Raw genomic sequence first — 22,500 nt, forward strand, 5'->3', positions numbered from 1 at the left:
CTGTATGGTAGGATACCCAGGAAGACCCCACTTCTTACCCCGAGACATAAAAAAGCCAGGCTGGAGTTTGCCAAAACTTACCTGAGAAAGCCTAAAACGTTTTGGAAGAATAATTTCTGGTCAGATGAGACAAAAGTAGAGCTTTTTGGGAAAAGCCATCAACATAGAGTTTAAAGGAAAAAAAAAAAAAAAAGAAGAGGCATTCAAAGAAAAGAACACGGTCCCTACAGTCAAACATGGCGGAGGTTCCCAGGTTTCTGGCACTGGACTGTTTGACCGTGTGCATAGCATTATGAAGTCTGAAGACTACCAACAAATTTTACAGCATAATGTAGGGCCCAGTGTGAGATAGCTGGGTCTTCCTCAGAGGTCATGGGTCTTCCAGCAGGACAATGACCCAATACACAATTCAAAAAGCACTAGAAAATGGTTTGATAGAAAGCACTGGAGACTACTAAAGTGGCCAGCAATGAGTCCAGTCCTGAATCCCATAGAACACCTGTGGAGAGATCTCAAAATTGCAGTTTGGAGAAGGCACCATTCAAATCTCAGAACCTGGAGTAGTTTGCCAAAGAAGAATGGTCTAAAATTCCAGCAGAGCATTGTAACTTATTGATGGTTACCGGAAGCGGTTGTTTGCAGTTATTTTGGCTAAAGGTTGTGCAACTAAGTATTTGGCTAAGGGTGCCAATACTTTTGTCTGGCCCATTTTTGGAGTTTTGTGTGAAACGATCAATGATTTGATTTGTGTTTCATTCTCTTTTGTGTTTTTTCATTGCAAGCAAAATAAATGAAGATAATAATACCAAAGAATTTGTGATTGCTATCATTTTCAAGAAGAAACTTATTTCTGACAGAAATGCAGGGGTGCCAATACTTTTGGCCACCACTGTATGTGTATGTATATATCTCTCTCACAAATTTATTTATATATATATATATATATATATATATATATATATATTTTGTCACGAACAGCCGGGGAAGTCACCCAGAAATCCGCAGCTGTTCACTGATTTGTCACAAGCGACTACTCTCTAGCGCCCCCTTGTCTGCAGGCCACTTTTGGTACTGCAGCACAATGCATAAGATGGGGCTGCTGAGCTGATAATGCCAAATATTGGAGGTCTCACAGCAAGGGTAAATGTATATATCCCCGATTCCTGTTAATGGAATATTTACCGTGTTTCCCCGAAAGTAAGACAGTGTTTTACATTCTTTTTACCCCCAAAAGTGCCACTATGTCTTACTTTCGGGGTATGTCTTATATTGGAAAAAATCCCACAGCAATCGCAGCAAGTCTCCATGCAATGTACCGTATGGGGACTTACCGCGATTGCGCCCTAAGTGTACCGCAAGTTAAAGAAACTTAACCACCAGCGGCTGCACATGAGGGCACTGAGGCTGCGTGATTTTGTATGTTGTCCATGGTCCTGATGGACCACGGACAACATTACTGCAACATTTCAACATTTCTCGGTAGCCGAGCGTTCAGCTGAGCGCCCGACCGCCGGCATGTGTCAGCTCTCAGCTGAGCGCTGTGCCGCCGGCATGTCAGGGCTCTCAGCTACACACATTATATATGTGTATAATATAATATAATATAATATAACATAATATATATATATATATATATACATATACACAGTGCCTACAAGTAGTATTCAACCCCCTGCAGATTTAGCAGGTTTGATAAGATGCAAATAAGTTACAGCCTGCAAACTTCAAACAAGAGCAGGATTTATTAACAGATGCATAAATCTTACAAACCAACAAGTTATGTTGCTCAGTTAAATTTTAATACATTTTCAACATAAAAGTGTGGGTCAATTATTATTCAACCCCTAGGTTTAATATTTTGTGGAATAACCCTTGTTTGCAATTACAGCTAATCGTCTTTTATAAGACCTGATCAGGCCGGCACAGGTCTCTGGAGTTATCTTGGCCCACTCCTCCATGCAGATCTTCTCCAAGTTATCTAGGTTCTTTTGGTGTCTCATGTGGACTTTAATCTTGAGCTCCTTCCACAAGTTTTCAATTGGGTTAAGGTCAGGAGACTGACTAGGCCACTGCAACACCTTGATTTTTTCCGTCTTGAACCAGGCCTTGGTTTTCTTGGCTGTGTGCTTTGGGTCGTTGTCTTGTTGGAAGATGAAATGACGACCCATCTTAAGATCCTTGATGGAGGAGCGCAGGTTCTTGGCCAAAATCTCCAGGTAGGCCGTGCTATCCATCTTCCCATGGATGCGGACCAGATGGCCAGGCCCCTTGCTGAGAAACAGCCCCACAGCATGATGCTGCCATCACCATGCTTGACTGTAGGGATGGTATTCTTGGGGTCGTATGCAGTGCCATTCAGTCTCCAAACGTCACGTGTGTGGTTGGCACCAAAGATCTCGATCTTGGTCTCATCAGACCAGAGAATCTTGGAGGACTCTGAGACAGACTGGTTCAAGTGATCATGAGCAAACTGTAGATGAGCCTTGACATGACGCTTTGAAAGTAAAGGTACCTTACGGGCTCGTCTGGAACGGAGACCATTGCGGTGGAGTACGTTACTTATGGTATTGACTGAAACCAATGTCCCCACTGCCATGAGATCTTCCTGGAGCTCCTTCCTTGTTGTCCTTGGGTTAGCCTTGACTCTTCGGACAAGCCTGGCCTCGGCACGGGTGGACACTTTCAAAGGCTGTCCAGGCCGCGGAAGGCTAACATAAGTTCCATAAGCCTTCCACTTCCGGATGATGCTCCCAACAGTGGAGACAGGTAGGCCCAACTCCTTGGAAAGGGTTTTGTACCCCTTGCCAGCCTTGTGACCCTCCACGATCTTGTCTCTGATGGCCTTGGAATGCTCCTTTGTCTCTCCCATGTTGACCAAATATGAGTGCTGTTCACAAGTTTGGGGAGGGTCTTAAGTAGTCAGAAAAGGCTGGAAAAAGAGATAATTAATCCAAACATGTGAAGCTCATTGTTCTTTGTGCCTGAAATACTTCTTAATACTTTAGGGGAACCAAACAGAATTCTTGTGGTTTGAGGGGTTGAATAATAAATGACCCTCTGAATAAACTTTTCACAATTTAAAACAAAAATAAAAAAAGAAACAACATCCTTTCTTGCTGCAGTGCATTTCACACCTCCAGGCTGATGTACAGTCCAAATGTCACAATGCCAAGTTAATTCCGAATGTGTAAACCAGCTAAATGTGCAGGGGGTTGAATACTACTTGTAGGCACTGTATGTATGTATGTATGTATGTATGTATGTATGTATGTATGTATATGTATATATATATATATGTATATGTGTATATGTATATATACATATACATACACACTAGAAGGTGGCCCGATTCTAAAGAATCGGGTATTCTAGAATTTATTGTGTAGTTAATGTATAATTTTTGTTATCTAATATATATATATATATTAGATGTTGTTGTGTGTAGTTGCCAAGTGTTTGTGTAGGGGCTGTACATGTTCTGGGTGTTGTCTGGGTGTGGCGGGAGGTGAGAGCGGTGTTGTATGTGTGTTGCGTTGTTTGTGGAGCGTTGTGTGTGTGTTGCGCGGTTTGTGTGTGTGTGGTGTGTTTTGGAGGGAGGTATGTTTTGTGGAATGTGTGTGTTGTGCGGTATGTGCGTATATTTATGTATGCCGCGGTGTTTGTGTGTTGGGTGTTGTGTGTGTGCGGCGTTGTCTGTGTGTGTGGGTGTCTGTGTAGGGCGGTGTTTGTGGTTCCCAGTGTGTGTGTGTGTGGTGTGTTGTGCAGTGCACGTGTGTGTGTGTTGGGGGGAGGTGTGCACCTCCCATCATGCTCCATCCCCCATGCTGCGCACCCCCGATCGTGCTCCATCTCCCATGCTGCGCATTCCCCATCGTGCTCCATCTCCCATGCTGCGCATTCCCCATCGTGCTCCATCTCCCATGCTGCGAATTCCCCATCGTGCTCCATCCGTCATGCTGCGCACCCCCCATCGTGCTCCATCCGCCATGCTGCTCACTCCCAAACGTGCTCGATCCGCCATGCTGCGCACTCCCAAACGTGCTCGATCAGCCATGCTGCGCACTCCCAAACGTGCTCGATCCGCCATGCTGCGCACTCCCAAACGTGCTCCATCCGCCATGCTGCGCACTCCCAAACGTGCTCCATCCGCCATGCTGCGCACTCCCAAACGTGCTCCATCCGCCATGCTGCGCACTCCCAAACGTGCTCCATCCGCCATGCTGCGCACTCCCAAACGTGCTCCATCCGCCATGCTGCGCACTCCCAAACGTGCTCCATCCGCCATGCTGCGCACTCCCAAACGTGCTCCATCCGCCATGCTGCGCACTCCCAAACGTGCTCCATCCGCCATGCTGCGCACTCCCGAACGTGCTCCATCCGCCATGCTGCGCACTGCCGAACGTGCTCCATCCGCCATGCTGCGCACCCCCGATCGTGCTCCATCCGCCATGCTGCGCACTCCCAAACGTGCTCCATCCGCCATGCTGCGCACTCCCAAACGTGCTCCATCCGCCATGCTGCGCACTCCCAAACGTGCTCCATCCGCCATGCTGCGCACTCCCAAACGTGCTCCATCCGCCATGCTGCGCACTCCCAAACGTGGTCCATCCGCCATGCTGCGCACTGCCAAACGTGCTTCATCCGCCATGCTGCGCACTCCCAAACGTGGTCCATCCCCCATGCTGCACCAGCATCAGCCTCTCTGCCCGCAGCATCAGCCTCTCTGCCCGCAGCATCAGCCTCTCTGCCCGCAGCATCAGCCTCTCTGCCCGCAGCATCAGCCTCTCTGCCCGCAACATCAGCCTCTCTGCCCGCAGCATCAGCCTCTCTGCCCGCAGCATCAGCCTCTCTCCTCCCAGCATCAGCCTCTCTCCTCCCAGCATCAGCCTCTCTCCTCCCAGCATCAGCCTCTCTCCTCCCAGCATCAGCCTCTCTCCTCCCAGCATCAGCCTTTTCTGTCCCCATCAGCCTCTCTCCTTCCAGCCTACCCCAGCCTCAGCCTCCCCCAGCCTCTCTTCTCTCAGCCTCCCCCTCCCAGCCTTCCCCAGGATCAGCCTAGCCTACCCCAGCCTCAGCCTCTCTTCTCTCAGCCTCCCCCCTCCCCCTCCCAGCCTTCCCCAGGATCAGCCTCTCTCCTCCCAGCCTCCTCCAGCACGCCGTGCTCCTCTGCCGACACTCACAGATCCGATCGCATACACTCTCACACACCCGATCGCATACACGCACACACACACAATCGAATACACTCACGCACACACACACACATTGACGATATTGCACATACGCGCTCACACTCACAACATCCGGAGATACCACATGCTTCTGGCCATGTGATCCTCCGGCAGGTCCTGGAAGCTCACAGCACAGTATCGGCGCCGAGAAGCAAGCGATATCCCAGGATGTTGTGAGTGTGTGGATGCGATGTGATGTGTGTGTGAGAGAGTGAGTGTGATCTGATGTGTGTGCGTGTGTGTATGTTCCGCCGCTGCAGGACCTTGATGAGCTGGTAACTATGCTACCATGGTTACCAGCGTATCCCGTCCCCCGCTCGCACGGGAGCCCACACCAGCATACGCCGGCCAGCCCCAGCAATGCGAGGGTATGTGTCGGCTGGGTTTGCGGCGTACGCTGAAGTGGGCTCCCGGGGGTACAGTACTCACCTGGGAGTCATGGCTCCGTGACCGTGTCGGTTCGGGGAATGCGTAGGGGGGCGGGGCCAGAGCTAGCGTGCATTGCGTGAGGGGGGCGGGGCCGAGTTGCCAATGCCTGCAGGGTGCCCGGGCGAGAGGCCAATCTGTGGGGGGGCGGAGCCTGGGCAAGCGGCCCATCCGTGCGGGGGGGCGGGGCCATGGCGAGCCCAGCGGCCAATCAGCTTTGTGTCACCGTAAGGACACAATTTTGGAGCAAGACAGACAGACAAACAGAATAAGGCAATTATATATATATATATATAGATATACATAAATATATATATATATACACATACATACATACATATACACACACATCACTAATATATTATATATATATATATATTTTATTTCTATAGCTCCAACATATTTCGCAGCGCTTTACAATTACGAGGGCACATGTACAGACAATGAGACAGTACGAAATAACAATTAAAATACCAGGAGGAGTGAGGGCCCTGCTCGTAAGCTTACAGTCTATGAGGAAATAAATAATATTTATTCATTTATATAGCGCTATTAATTCCACAGCGCTTTACATACATCAGCAATACTGTCCCCATTGGGGATCACAATCTAAGGTCCCTATCAGTATAATTTTGAATTGTGAGAGGAAACCGGAGGAAACCCATGCAAACATGGGGAGAACATACAAACTCCTTGCAGATGGTGTCAAGACTGCAGTGCTAACCACTGAGCCACCGTGCCGCCCTTATAAATCTATATCTATAAATCTATATCTATATGGACATATATACCAGTACAGACAAAAAGTTTGGACACACCTTGTCATTCAAAGAGTTTTCTTTTCATGACTCTGAAAATTGTAGATTCACATTGAAGGCTTCAAAACTTTGAATTAACACATGTGGAATGAAATACTTAAAAAAAAGTGTGAAATAACTGAAAATATACAAGTAGTATTCAACCCCCTGCAGATTTAGCAGGTTTACACATTCGCAATTAACTTGGCATTGTGACATTTGGACTGTAGATCAGCCTGGAAGTGTGAAATGCACTGCAGCAAAAAAGAATGTGATTTCTTTTTTTATTTTTTTTTTTAAATTGTGAAAAGTTTATTCAGAGGGTCATTTATTATTCAACCCCTCAAACCACCAGAATTCTGTTTGGTTCCCCTAAAGTATTAAGAAGTATTTCAGGCACAAAGAACAATGAGCTTCACATGTTTGGATTAATTATCTCTTTTTCCAGCCTTTTCTGACTAATTAAGACCCTCCCCAAACTTGTGAACAGCACTCATACTTGGTCAACATGGGAAAGATATAGGAGCATTCCAAGGCCATCAGAGACAAGATCGTGGAGGGTGACAAGGCTGGCAAGGGGTACAAAACCCTTTCCAAGGAGTTGGGCCTACCTGTCTCCACTGTTGGGAGCATCATCCGGAAGTAGAAGGCTTATGGAACTACTGTTAGCCTTCCACGGCCTGAACAGCCTTTGAAAATTTCCACCCGTGCCGAGGCCAGGCTTGTCCGAAGACTCAAGGCTAACCCAAGGACAACAAGTAAGGAGCTCCGGGAAGATCTCATGGCAGTGGGGACATTGGTTTCAGTCAATACCATAAGTAACGTACTCCACCGCAATGGTCTCCGTTCCAGACGAGCCCGTAAGGTACCTTTACTTTCAAAGCGTCATGTCAAGGCTCGTCTACAGTTTGCTCATGATCACTTGGAGGACTCTGAGACAGACTGGTTCAAGGTTCTCTGGTCTGATGAGACCAAGATCGAGATCTTTGGTGCCAACCACACACGTGACGTTTGGAGACTGGATGGCACTGCATACGACCCCAAGAATACCATCCCTACAGTCAAGCATGGTGGTGGCAGCATCATGCTGTGGGGCTGTTTCTCAGCCAAGGGGCCTGGCCATCTGGTCCGCATCCATGGGAAGATGGATAGCACGGCCTACCTGGATATTTTGGCCAAGAACCTCCGCTCCTCCATCAAGGATCTTAAGATGGGTCGTCATTTCATCTTCCAACAAGACAACGACCCAAAGCACACAGCCAAGAAAACCAAGGCCTGGTTCAAGAGGGAAAAAGTCAAGGTGTTGCAGTGGCCTAGTCAGTCTCCTGACCTTAACCCAATTGAAAACTTGTGGAAGGAGCTCAAGATTAAAGTCCACATGAGACACCCAAAGAACCTAGATAACTTGGGAGAAGATCTGCATGGAGGAGTGGGCCAAGATAACTCCAGAGACCTGAGCCGGCCTGATCAGGTCTTATAAAAGACGATTATTAGCTGTAATTGCAAACAAGGGTTATTCCACAAAATATTAAACCTAGGGGTTGAATAATAATTGATCAAATTAGCTGGATCATTATTATAGAATAAGGATTACACCTAAAAAATAACTTTTAATATATATGCGGATAAAAGTGAGCAAAAGCTCGCAGGTTAGAAACAAAGGTGGCACAAATCCACCCAAACTAAAATTGGGCTATGTATAGAAGGCCCAAAATAACATGTCTTAGTGGGGGCACCACAGGCGGGGGAGTATTAGGGTGCCGACCCCCACATGATAGGTATGGCCTTTTCAGTTAGGGTGAGTGGCGAGTGTGCACTCTAGTTTTCTGTCTTCCACCCTGACTATGACTGTCCCCATATGATCTAGCTCGTTCGATATGGTTTTATGGTTATATGTCCCTTTTGCCCCCCTCCCGTCCAACCACCTTCCCCTTCGATGTAGTATATCAGGTATCCCTGGAGGATTGAGTAGGTTTGTCCCATCCTTGGATACTGAGTTTTGCCCCCTCTTGTATATTGTAGTGAGTCCCGCCCCATTGATGCAAACCCTCCCCCCTTTTTTCCGCCTCTCATGATATTTTGACACTTTCCATGACTATATTTGGCCGAACCCCTTGTTTTTAAATTATCTCCTGTGTGGAGTCTGACCATTGCCACTATGTTTGTATACCGGCACGTCTATGGACTTGAACCTACGTGCCCATTTTTGTTTGATTGGTCCGCGGCTAGTATACAGGACGCTCATATCACTATGGGCGCGTCCTGTCTCATTTTGAATACAGTATAGAGCTTGCGTTCCACGTACCCGGATGTCGCCACATCGGGTATTAGCCGTGACGCTTATGTGGCGACGCGGCGATAGATGATGAGTCACTTCCGGTTCGAATGCATGCCGGGAGTGAACGTCATTGATGGTGATCGATGCCGCGTCACTTCCGGCCCGGAAGCATTCTGGGAGTGAGCGTCACCGATGACGTACCCATTCGCGCATGCGCCGTGCTATTTATGGAGCGTCCTGTGGACGCTAAGCGCGGCATTTATGAACTTTGGGTCTGATCTGTACGCCACGATGCGGTGAGTGTTGGGAACCTATGGGCTAGACACATATGGCCTGACCGATGGCCCTAGGGCTTATCCTATGTATTTCTTTCACAGTGACCTGGGCATCTTTTGATAGTCATCCGGTGGTGATACCGTTTGACTGCACTTCCCCACTGGAACTCCCCTGATGATCTGCCTTTGAAACGTTGGGAGTGGGCACGGTGATTATATGCCTGTCTTGGTTGGGGCCACGGAGGGATCTAGATACGCTGTTGAAACAGCCCCCTGCCTGAACCTCAAACCTGTGCTATATGCCCGTGGAATCTCCGGACCTGGTAAGACCGTTCCCATTTGGAGTGGGATTTATGAAACATACGGCTCAAAAAGGTCTGGGAGTTTTTCCTTTGTTTTTCTGATACACACAGACATACATTTTCCCTTGGATGGGGTTCTAACTGTTGATTCTTGGTGTGTATATACCTCAGGTGGTGACCAGTAACTTTCAGGAATCTCCTACCGTGGTACCATGCTGAGACATGTTATTTTGGGCCTTCTATACATAGCCCAATTTTAGTTTGGGTGGATTTGTGCCACCTTTGTTTCTAACCTGCGAGCTTTTGCTCACTTTTATCCGCATATATATTAAAAGTTATTTTTTAGGTGTAATCCTTATTCTATAATTCTGATCCAGCTAATTTGATCAATTACTGTGGATGTATTGTTGGTATACTGCTAATTACCTTGAATAATAATTGACCCACACTTTTATGTTGAAAATTTATTAAAATTTAACTGATCAACATAACTTGTTGGTTTGTAAGATTTATGCATCTGTTAATAAATCCTGCTCTTGTTTGAAGTTTGCAGGCTCTAACTTATTTGCATCTTATCAAACCTGCTAAATCTGCAGGGGGTTGAATACTACTTGTAGGCACTGTATGTCTTATACTCTAAGTTCTTCAAAGTAGCCAACTTTTGCAAAGAAAAAAGGAGACAAAACGCACATACTGAAGAGTAATGCATTTGGAAAATGAAATTGGGGGTGAGGGGCTTGCTCACCTGATTGGGTTGTGTATGTGACAACTCCAATAATGACCATAGATTCAGCTGCTGCAGTAGGTCTGCAGATTAAAAAAAAAAAAAAAAAAAATCTTCAAGTAGATTGAGGAGAAATACGAGATAGATGTTCTGGAAGACCGTGCTGCTGTGAAAAAGGAGTAGTTCCATGTGTGGTAATGCTTCAACAAGTAGTTTATATTCATGCGTTTCAGTTTCGTACCAAACCCCACCTCAAAACTGAACTACTATATAGAACAGCTTTGAGAAAGGGTTCGGTACCAACCTGAAACCTGTAAATACAAGCTACTTGAAACATTACCACACATGGAACTACTCCACTTTCATAGCCGTGCGGTCTAGAGGTTAATATTTGTGTCATCTATCCAAAGAATGCTTTTCTAGAACCGTGCGGCTTCTTTGCCAAAAACATGTAAAGTATAATCTGGCCTATTTCTAAGGATGGTTAATGGTTTGCACGTTGTGGTAAACCCTCTGTATTTTCTCTAATGAAGTCTTTTTATTGTAGACTTGGATATTGAAACACCCACTTCATAAAGAGTGTTTTACACTTGGATGGATGTTGTGAAGGGGTTTTTCTTCGCCATGGAAAGGATTTTGCTTTAATCAACCATTGTTGTATTCCATGGAAATCATATTCAGCTTTACAGACATCACTGTCACCATTGGGGCTCACAATCTAAATTCCCCGTCTGTATGTCTTTGGAGTGTGGGAGGAAACCAGAGTACCCAGAGGAAACCCATTTATGAGGATAACATACAAATATCTTTGATGTTGGTGAGATTGAACCCAGGACCCCAGCTGCAAAGCAACAGTGCCAACAACTGAGCCACCTAGAATGTACCAAACTGTTGATTTGGCCACTCTTGATATTTCTAATACATGCCAAATCCCTCAAGGATCGCCGCTTTGAGCAGGACGGGTGCCTCCCTTCCTCCTCCGCGGCCTCGGGGGTGCCTGGGGTTCCCACTCCAACCAGTCCGGAATTGAGCAGTCTGGTATTCCCAGGAATGCAAAAAGATCAGGAAGCTCTGAGTGCCTCTTCAGCAAAAACACGGAGTCCCCCTTGCGTACTATCAAATGGAAGGGATGGCCCCATCTATATGAGGCGTTTACTTCTTTGATGCCGAGCAGGAGAGGATGAAGCAGGCGTCTCATATATAGTGTGCGGCCGGAGACATCAGGGAATAACTTCACCATGGCCCCATCCATCTCCACCGGACCGTATGACCAAGCTCCCTGTAGGATCCTTTCTCTGTCTCCATAATAGTGCAAACGACATAGTACATCTCTAGAGGAGGGGGCAGATCTAGGGCCCGACCTTGCGACTCTGTGAATTCTGTCGAAGAGGTAGGTAGCCTCCAAGGGGCGATCAGTGACCCGGTTAAAGATGTTTAAGACCTTAGTACGCAGAAGTTCCTGGGGCCAGTCCTCCGGTATACCCTTGAGTCTGATATTATTTCTTCTGCCCCTGTTCTCTTGATCATCCAAGAGCAGGGCAAGGTCTCTGATGCGGGCATTGGATGACTCACAGTCTCTCTCAATCCTCTCCATTCTGCTCTCCAGGGACTCCTGAGCCTGCTCTGTGGCTTCAATTCTGTCCTCCAGTACCACCATTTCCTCCCTCAGGGCAGACAGCGCCATCTGCTGGGAGGATTCAATTCTAGCCACAACATCCTCCAGATCTTTCTTGCTGGGGAGGACCAAAATGAGCTCTCTCAGGGCTTGTATGTCCCCCAGTGGGGGGCCAGCATGCATATTGCTTAGTAACACCTGAGATTCTGTGTGCCTCGTGGGCGGGGGGGGCTCCTGTGTGCAGAGCATGGCCGGTATCCCCGGGTCTGATGATCCCCTCAGAGCCCCCCCCCTATCCACAGCAGCGTGCTGCAAGGCAGACTGAGCAGCCTCCCCCCTCCTCCAGTCCTCTGTACCTGGGCCCGCTCCGTCCAATGCCACCGCCGCCTCCGACCTCCGTTTCTCTGCACTGCTGATCCCCTGCTCCGCTGCACAGGCTGTGGGAGAATGCCGAGCGGCACCTGGGGAATCCCCCGCTGGAGGACGCCGCGCGCCAGCCGGCGCCATCTTGCTTCGGGCCGCCTGCGGAGGTTCAGAGCCCGGCGCCGTCAGAAACTTTGTGAGGCTCCCCTGGGGTCTCTGACTCGTCCCCGGGGAGGCAGAAGCGGGCGCTACCCCCGGTCTCTTCTTGGGGGCCATCCTGGGTAAGTGGGGGCTGCAGGATTTAGTATATTTAGGCTGTGGGCGCAGGAGCTCTGGGATCCAGCGTCCTCACGCTTCCATGTCAGGACACGCCCCCCACTCTTGATATTTCTGCTGATGGAATTATTTTGAAATTTAAAAAAAAATAAAAAAAAAAGCAAACCAAAAACTAATTCAAATAGCATGTGCTCATTCTAGTTCATATAAACATAACAAAAGTGAATACTAGTACATCTATCTACACATGTAGCATAGTATACCCCTTAGTATTATAAGAATGAAGATCATATACAGACATTGTAAACAATCACATCTTGCAATATGTTAACATTCATATGGAAACATAAAAAATTATAAAAATAAAAAAATAGTCCAAAGCTCCATGATTTTAGCACATAAAATAAGTTAGAGAAGTTGTCCTCTATTTATAATCCCTTCAGCTCCAGGCCTGCTCTCCCCATTCCTGACCAGGTCAATTTTTTCAATTCTGGCCAGTGTAACTTTAATGTGATAACTCTGGAATACTAAAATATATTCCAGTGATTGGCAGGCTCCACAGCCATTTTAGTCACATTACCCAGGCAATCTGCACTTCACCCATATTGTGCCACTATCTCAGAGCTGTTTCATGCAGCCACCAAGTTCCCCCCATCGCACATGCCAGTTTATGTATGAGAAAGGTCAATTTCGCCAAAACGTCATAAGAATTGTACACTTTATTTTCTTAACGAATTAAAGGGATCTTTTTGTTCATTTAACCATTGAGTGTCAGATTCTTTATCTACACACTTTTATAAACGCTTAAAAAGACTAACACTGCTGTATCATAGGCCAGACAGTCCAAAGAGACTCCCTCGGTTTCATAGTGAATGTTCCGTTGGGAGTTCCATCTGAATCACGTATTTTAAACGAATTTTAGAAATTTACACACAAACCTTGATGTAAGTGCTCAGTGTGGAGCGCAAGATAAATGTTAGCTAAGCCTTACTGCGATTTTTGGAAGGCAGAATTATTAGTTTAAGCTGTTCATCATATGGTAAAGGTGATAAGATGATTTTATTCTTCAGGGCGGTGCCATTATAGGGATGGCAGAATTATATTGGGTTTTTAGGTTTGCACAGTAAAAAAAAAATAACTTTAAAAAGAAAAAGTTTAGGCATTGCCATATTTTGAGAGATAAAAATTTTAGCATTTTTCTGCCGACAGTCATGCGAGGGCTTGATATTTTTATTGGTATCATTTTTGGGCAAAAGAGCAATTCAGAAAAAGTTTTTTATTTAATGCCATTCAGTTTGGTAAAAGTGATAAGGCTGCTTTATTCCTTGGGGGACAACAAGGTTTTTTTTTTTTCTTTTGCCCCTTTCACACAATTTTATAGAAAAAAAAAAAATTGATTTTGCATCTTTTTATTCTGACAGCCATAGCTTTTTTATTTTTCTGCTCACAGAGCTGAGTGTGAGCTTGTTTATTGCAGGAAGAGATGATATATTTATTTACCTTTCACTTTTTCATCATTTTTATTCCACTTTTTTTTCCCAACAGTTTGCCTAATTTTTGCCTTTTTACTTATTTTTATTTTATTTTACGATATTCACTAAGGAGGTTAACTAGTGTGGCAGATTTATAGATTAGGTCATTCTGGACCTGGCGATACCAAATATATGTAATATTATTTTTTTTATTTTGGTTATTGCATAAATATTTAATTGTTGGCGTAATATTTTTTTGTCATCTTGTGCGCTCTTTACATATTTTTGCAATTATTTTTTAAACTAACTTTTTCACTAAGTTCCACTACGGGACTTTAGACCAGTGATCAGACTAATAAAAGTTAATATATTGCAATGCATGTGGAATGCAATGGATTAGACCTGTAAGGCTATACCCGCACACTGCAGTTTTGTATTTACCACAAAACTGCATCCTGTGGTCACAAAAACGCATCCAAAAACACATACATTTACCATGCGTTTTTGATAATGCATATTTTTATATTGAATGAGTAAAAAATAGTGATGGGCGGACCCAGACTATAAAGTCCAACCGCCGGGGGTAAAAATAAGAAAAAAAAATAATAAAGCGAGCACGCTATACTTACCGAGTGACCGGTGCGGCTGTAACTGCTCCCTCCGCCTCTCATTCACTTCTGGGGCCGCTCATTACCTTCATTGCATATGCACTGCTTCCCCCGCCTACCGGTGCCTGATTGAATGACAGTGTGTCTGACGCTTCCAATCAGAGATCCGATCTGCGGGTCTATATTGTACAGTAAACATAAAATAAAAAATTTGGCCTACGGTCTTCTCATATTATGCTACCCCGCACAGATAAAGCATACGGCTGCAGCTCCAAGCCGTGCGCTTATCTTGGCTGTGTATCAAAATAAGAAAAAACGCATGTGGCTTTTTTATCATTAATTTATAATAAAATCATAAAAAAAAAAAAAAAAAAAAACACAGCGTGCGGTCCCTCCATTTTGATACCCAGCCATGATAAAGCCTGACAGCTGTGGACTGGTATTCTCAGGCTGGGGAAACCCATGCTTATTGCCACCCAAGCCTAAAAATAAAAACATGCAGCCCACCCAAGATTGCCGTATCCATTACATCCATAGTCCCAGCACGCGATCATGGAACATGCCTGCCTGCTGTGGACTTCAGGCAGAGAATGAGCAGCAATCAGTGGTGACGTGTCTCAGATTAGCCATGGACACAGCTGGAAGTTACAACAGCCCTCCACCTGTGACTGCAGGTAACTTGACTGCAGGTGACTTTAGTGACCTCACCTTATGTGAGATCACAGAGTTCATTGAGGTTCCCTGACACCGGTCTCAGGTGGAGGGCTGTTTGACCCTTTATCTGTGGCTGCGGCTAACCTGAGTGACGTCACTGCTGATTGTGTGGCTCATTCAGTCTCTGCCTGAAGTCCACAGCGGGCAGTCATGTTCCCCAATCGTGTACTGTCACTTTACATGTAGCATAGCTGGAATTGTCGTGGGACCTCGTGTGGATTACGTTGGAACTGCAGTGGTGTTTTGGGGGTTAATAAAGTGGTGAAAGAGGGTGCTTTGTTTTTTTTATTTCAAATAAAGGATTTTTTTGGTGTTTGTGTTTATTTACTTTCACTTACACATTAGTAATGGAGAGGGTCTCATGGACGCCTCCCATTACTAATTTAGAGCTTAGTGGCAGCAATGAGCTGACATTAACCCCTTATTACCCCAACTGCCACCACACCAGGGCAAATCGGGAAGGAAGAGCTGGTTATGATTAAGGGCGTTAAGCCAGAAATGCGTTAACCACGACTATGCCATGTCTGTACTGCACTGAATAAATCACCTGGTCACTCAGCTGGATCGCTTTCCTTCATTTCTCATTGCTGCGGCCAGGGCAGGGCCGGATCAGTGTCTGAAGTGCTGTGAGGTCAGACGTGGGTGAGCTGGATTCCATTACAAACCCCTTATTACCCCAACTGCCACCACACCAGGGCAATCGGGAAGGAAGAGCCGGGTAAAGTGCTGGGATTGTTGCATCTAATGGATGTGGCAATTCTGGGTGGCTCCAGGCTGCTATTTATAGGCTGGGGAGCCCAATAAGCATGGGTCTCACCAGCCTGAGAATACCAGCAGCCCCAAGCTCTCAGGTTTTATCTTGACTGGGTATCAAAATTGGAGGGACCGCACACCGGTTTTTTAAACATTTATTTAAATAAATAAAATAAAAGCTGCATGCGGTTCCTCTTATTTTCATCCAGCCACAATAAGTGCACAGCTGGAGGCTGCAGCCATATTCTTTATCTGTGCTGGGTATCATAATATAGGGGGGTGATAAATGAAAAAAAAAAAAAAAAAAAATATTTTACAGTACAATATAGACTCACCCACTAGTGTCTGAGTGTCACTCAGCATGAGGGTGCAGGTGACTGCAACCAATCACACGCTCTAGTGGAAGCAGTGCATATGCAATGAAGGTAATGAGAGGCCCTGGAAGTGACCGCAGAAGCGAACAGTTGCGTCTGTGATTCAGTAAGTATGAAGCGCTTGCTTCTACCACTTTGCGCCGGATTCTGGTCCCCATGTAAGTCCAGCATCTGTCCAGATACCAGGGATCAATTCCTCACTGACCCCATGTATCTGCAAGTCCTGCCATCACTAGTGAAATACACATTGAAAAACTCTAAAAGAATTGACATGCTGCATCTTTGGTCCTTTTTCTTTATATTATACACACACAAATAATTTCAGGACTTTTTCCACCTTTAACACCTCTGCACAGACTACTTGATCAACTGAAGTCTTTTTGGATGGAAGAAAAAGAATGCCAGTTACAGCTGCTCATAAACAGTATCATGCTGCCTCCACAATGCTTCGCTGTGGGTATGATGTTCTGTTGGTGATATGCAATCTTAGCTTTGCACCAAATATAAATTTTGGATTTATGGCCAAAAAGTTCAACCTTAAGGCCGCTTTACACGCTGCGATATCGGTACCGATATCGCTAGCGTGGGTAGCCGCCCCATCTGTTGTGCGACACGGGCAAATCGCTGCCCGTGTCGCACAACATCGCCCAGACCCGTCACACGTACTTACCTACCCTGCGACGTCGCTGTGACCGGCGAACCACCTCCTTTCTAAGGGGGCGGTTCGTTCAGCGTCACTGAACCGCTGCCCAATAGAAGCGGAGGGGCGGAGATGAGCGGGACGTAATATCCCGCCCACCTCCTTCCTTCGCATTGTGGCCGGGAGGCAGGTAAGGAGAGCTTCCTCGTTCCTGCGGCGTCACACGGAGCGATGTGTGCTGCCGCAGGAACGAGGAACAACTTCGTTACTGCTGCAGTAACGATATTTAAGAATGGACTCCCACGTCACCGATGAGCGATTTTGCACGTTTTGGCGACGATGAAAAATCACTCATAGGTGTCACACGCAACGGCATCGCTAATGCGGCCGGATGTGCGTCACAAATTCCGTGACCCCAACGACTTCGCATTAGCGATATCGTAGCGTGTAAAGCCCCCTTTAGTCTCACCAGATCAAAATATGTATTCCCACATGCTTTTAGAAAACTTGACGCAAGGTTTGATTTTTAAAAATAGTTTACAACAATTAGCTAGTGAAAGTTTGAGAGAACACGCAAAACTGGATACCTCATCTTGACGATTAGTGAAAGTTCCAAATTAGATGGACTTTTACTGATCTATTATCACCAATACATTGTAGAACTGTTAAATGCCTCAGGATAGAATCCCCTTTAAAACCTCAAATGTACAGGTCACCAAATATCTGACGGACAAAAATAAAAAATATTTATCATACAATTACTTACCAAGTCATCGCTAAAAACTGTAGGATACAAAATAGAAGTGCCAAGCCTTTCTTTTGCCACTGAGAGAATAAAATGATGCAAAGAAAAAATGTCTGTCAATTACAGCAAAAAAACATCAAATGGCTCACATAAATCCCAGTGTTTAGACTTATTCACACAAATAACTCCCTGCATCAGATGATAACTAAACCCTTTTGACAGCCACTTTTGGCCTTAACGGCAGAGCCACATTTTTCAATTCTGATGTGTCACTATGTGATAACTCTAGAATGCTTCTACATATGCCAATGATTTGGATACTTTGTGACACTTGTAATTTATATTAGTGTTAAAATTAGGTCACTAAAATTTCACTTAAATGTAATTTTTGTGAAATTTTAGTATCATTATCAATTTTTAGACTTTGAACTTTTAGGCTCCCAGAGCAGATACCGTGTTTTTCAAAAACTACTGTCATATACTTTGACCATACATCAGATCACACACCAGATCACACAAACACAAAACCAGATTACATACACACACAAACCAGATCACACTCACACAAATCATACATATCAGACCACACTCAAACGCAAACACAGCAGATTACACACACACACCCACCCCCATCAGATCACACACACACACACCCCCATCAGATCACACACACACACACCCCCATCAGATCACACACACACACACACCCCCATCAGATCACACACACCCCCATCAGATCACACATCAGATCACACACACACACACACACCCATGAGATCACACACACACACACACACACACTCAGGTCACACACACCCATCAGATCACCCATCAGATCTCACACACACACCCATCAGATCACACACACACACCCTTCAGATCACACACACACACCCTTCAGATCACACACACACCAGATCACACACACCCCCACCCATCAGATCACACACACCCTCACCCATCAGATCACACACACACCCCCACCCATCAGATCACACACACACCCCCACCCATCAGATCACACACACACCCCCACCCATCAGATCACACACACACACAGACACACACACCCCCATCAGATCACACACACACACCCATCAGAACACACACACACACACACACACACACACACACACACACCCATCAGATCACACACACACACACACCCATCAGATCACACACACACATCCATCAGATCACACACACACACCCATCAGATCACGCACACACACCCATCAGATCACACACACAGACCCATCAGAACACACACACAGACCCACGTCAGATCACACACAGACCCACGTCAGATCACACACACACACCCATCAGATCACACACACACACCCATCAGATCACACACACACACACACCCACCCATCAGATCACACACACACCCATCAGATCACACACACACACACACCCATCAGATCACACACACACACACACACCCATCAGATCACACACACACACACACCCGTCAGATCACACACACACACCCGTCAGATCACACACACACACCCATCAGATCACACACACACCCATCAGATCACACACACACACACACCCATCAGATCACACACACACACACACCCATCAGATCACACACACACACACACACCCGTCAGATCACACACACACACCCGTCAGATCACACACACACACCCGTCAGATCACACACACCCACCCATCAGATCACACACACACACACCCATCAGATCACACACACACACCCATCAGATCACACACACACACCCGTCAGATCACACACACACACCCGTCAGATCACACACACACACCCGTCAGATCACACACACACACCCGTCAGATCACACACACACACACCCATCAGATCACACACACACACCTATCAGATCACACACACACACCCGTCAGATCACACACACACACCCGTCAGATCACACACACACACCCGTCAGATCACACACACACACCCGTCAGATCACACACACACCCGTCAGATCACACACACACACCCAATATCACACACACACACACACCCACCAGATCACACACACACCCACCCATCAGATCACACACACACACCCATCAGATCACACACACACACCCACCCATCAGAACACACACACCCATCAGAACACACACCCACCCATCAGATCACACACACCCACCCATCAGATCACACACACCCACCCATCAGATCACACACACACACACCCACCCATCAGAACACACACACCCATCAGAACACACACACACCCATCAGATCACACACACACACCCATCAGATCACACACACACACACACCCATCAGATCACACACACACACACACCCATCAGATCACACACACCCGTCAGATCACACACACACACCCAATATCACACACACACACACCAGATCTCTCACACACACCAGATCTCACACACACACACACACCAGATCTCTCACACACACCAGATCACACACACACACACACACCAGATTACACACACACACCAGATCACACACACACACCAGATCACACACACACACACACACCAGATCACACACACACACACACCAGATCACACACACACCAGATCACACACACACCCACCCAGATTACACATCAGATCACACACACACACACATACCCATCAGATCACACAAACACACACACCCCCATCAGATCACACACACACCCACACACACCAGATCACACACACGATCTCACACACACACACACCAGATCACACACACCCCCACCAGATCACACACACACCCACCAGATCACACACACACACACACACACACACACACACCAGATTACACATCAGATCACACACACACACCCATCAGATCACACACACACACACCAGATCACACACACACACACCAGATCACACACACACCCATCAGATCAAACACACACAAGATTTCACACACACACACACACACACACACACCAGATCACACACACACACACACACACACCAGATCACACACACACACACACCAGATCTCACACACACCCCCATACCAGATCACACACACACCCCCATACCAGATCACACACACACCCCCATACCAGATCACACACACACACACACATCAGATCACACACACCCACATACCAGATCACACACACACACCCATACCAGATCACACACACACACACACACACCAGATCTCACACACACACACACACACACCAGATAACACACACACACACACACACACACACACACACACCAGATCACACACACACCCACCCAGATTACACATCAGATCACACACACACCCATCAGATCACACACACACCCCCATCAGATCACACACACACACACACCCCCACACACACACCTATCAGATCACACACACACACACACAGGTCACACACACCCATCAGATCACACACACACACACACACCCACATCAGATCACACACACACACCCATCAGATCACACACACACCAATCAGATCACACACACACACACCCATCAGATCACACACCCATCAGATCTCACAAACACACCAGATCACAAACACACACCCACACACACACCCACCAGATCACACACACACCAGATCTCACAAACACCAGATCTCACACACACACACACACACACACAACAGATCACACACACACACCCATCAAACACACAAACACACACAATATCACACACACACACACACACACACACACCCAGATTACACATCAGATCACACACACCCCCATCAGATCACACCCATCAGATCACACACACACACCCATCAGATCACACACACACCAGATCTCACACACCAGATCACACACACACACACATGATCACACACACACACACCAGATCACACACACACACACACAAAACCAGATTACACATCAGATCACACACACACATGCCCATCAGATCACACACACACCAGATCTCACACACACACACACCAGATCTCACACACACACACACACCCCAGATCTCACACACACACACACACACACACACACACACCAATCTCACACACACCAGATCACACACACAACCAGATTACACATCAGATCACACACACACCCATACATCAGATCACACACAAGATCTCACACACACACACCAGATCCCACACACCAGATTCCACACACACACACACACACCAGATCTCACACACACACCAGATCACACACCCACCCATCAGATCACACACACACACACACCCATCAGATCACACACACACACCCATCAGATCACACACAGATCTCACACCAGATCACACACACACACCAGATCAAACACACACACCCCAGATCACACACACACCAGATCAGATCACGATCACACACACATCAGATCACACACAAACACACACAAGATCTCTCTCTCACACACACACACACCCATCAGATCACACACACACACCCATCAGATCACACACACACACACACACACACACCCATCAGATCACACCCACATCAGATCACACCCACATCAGATCACACACACACACATACCAGATCGCACACACCCCCATACCAGATCACACACCCCCATACCAGATCACACACACACACACCAGATCACACACACACACACACACACACACACCAGATCACACACACACACACACCAGATCTCACACACACACACACCAGATCACACACACACACCAGAACACACACACCAGAACACACACACCCACCAGAACACACACACACACCAGAACACACACACACACCAGAACACACACACACACACACCAGAACACACACACACACCAGAACACACACACACACACACACACCAGAACACACACACACACACACACCAGAACACACACACACACACCAGAACACACACACACACACACCAGAACACACACACACACACACACCAGAACACACACACACACACACACCAGAACACACACACACACACACACCAGAACACACACACA

General features: G+C 46.6%; 1 protein-coding gene across 4 annotated transcripts in view; it reads right to left on the reverse strand.

Annotated features, from left to right (window-relative positions):
* The window catches only part of SFT2D1 (SFT2 domain containing 1), a 249,606-nt gene that overhangs the window by 69,347 nt on the left and 157,759 nt on the right, over window positions 1-22,500 (reverse strand). For 2 of the 4 annotated variants that reach the window (XR_012751622.1, XM_075339761.1), the window contains exon 6: window positions 17,615-17,673. The exons of 1 other annotated variant lie outside the window; for it this stretch is intronic. Coding sequence is in view for 2 of the 3 variants with exons in the window: in XM_075339761.1 (XP_075195876.1) it covers window positions 17,615-17,673 (59 nt within the window). In the remaining variant the exon portion in view is untranslated. Of the gene's footprint in view, window positions 1-10,294; window positions 12,405-17,614; window positions 17,674-22,500 lie in introns of those variants that run through there. One more of the 4 variants, XM_075339760.1, reaches the window with a different exon arrangement.

Source organism: Anomaloglossus baeobatrachus, chromosome 3 (assembly GCF_048569485.1).
Source record: "Anomaloglossus baeobatrachus isolate aAnoBae1 chromosome 3, aAnoBae1.hap1, whole genome shotgun sequence".
Classification (NCBI taxonomy): domain Eukaryota; kingdom Metazoa; phylum Chordata; class Amphibia; order Anura; family Aromobatidae; genus Anomaloglossus; species Anomaloglossus baeobatrachus.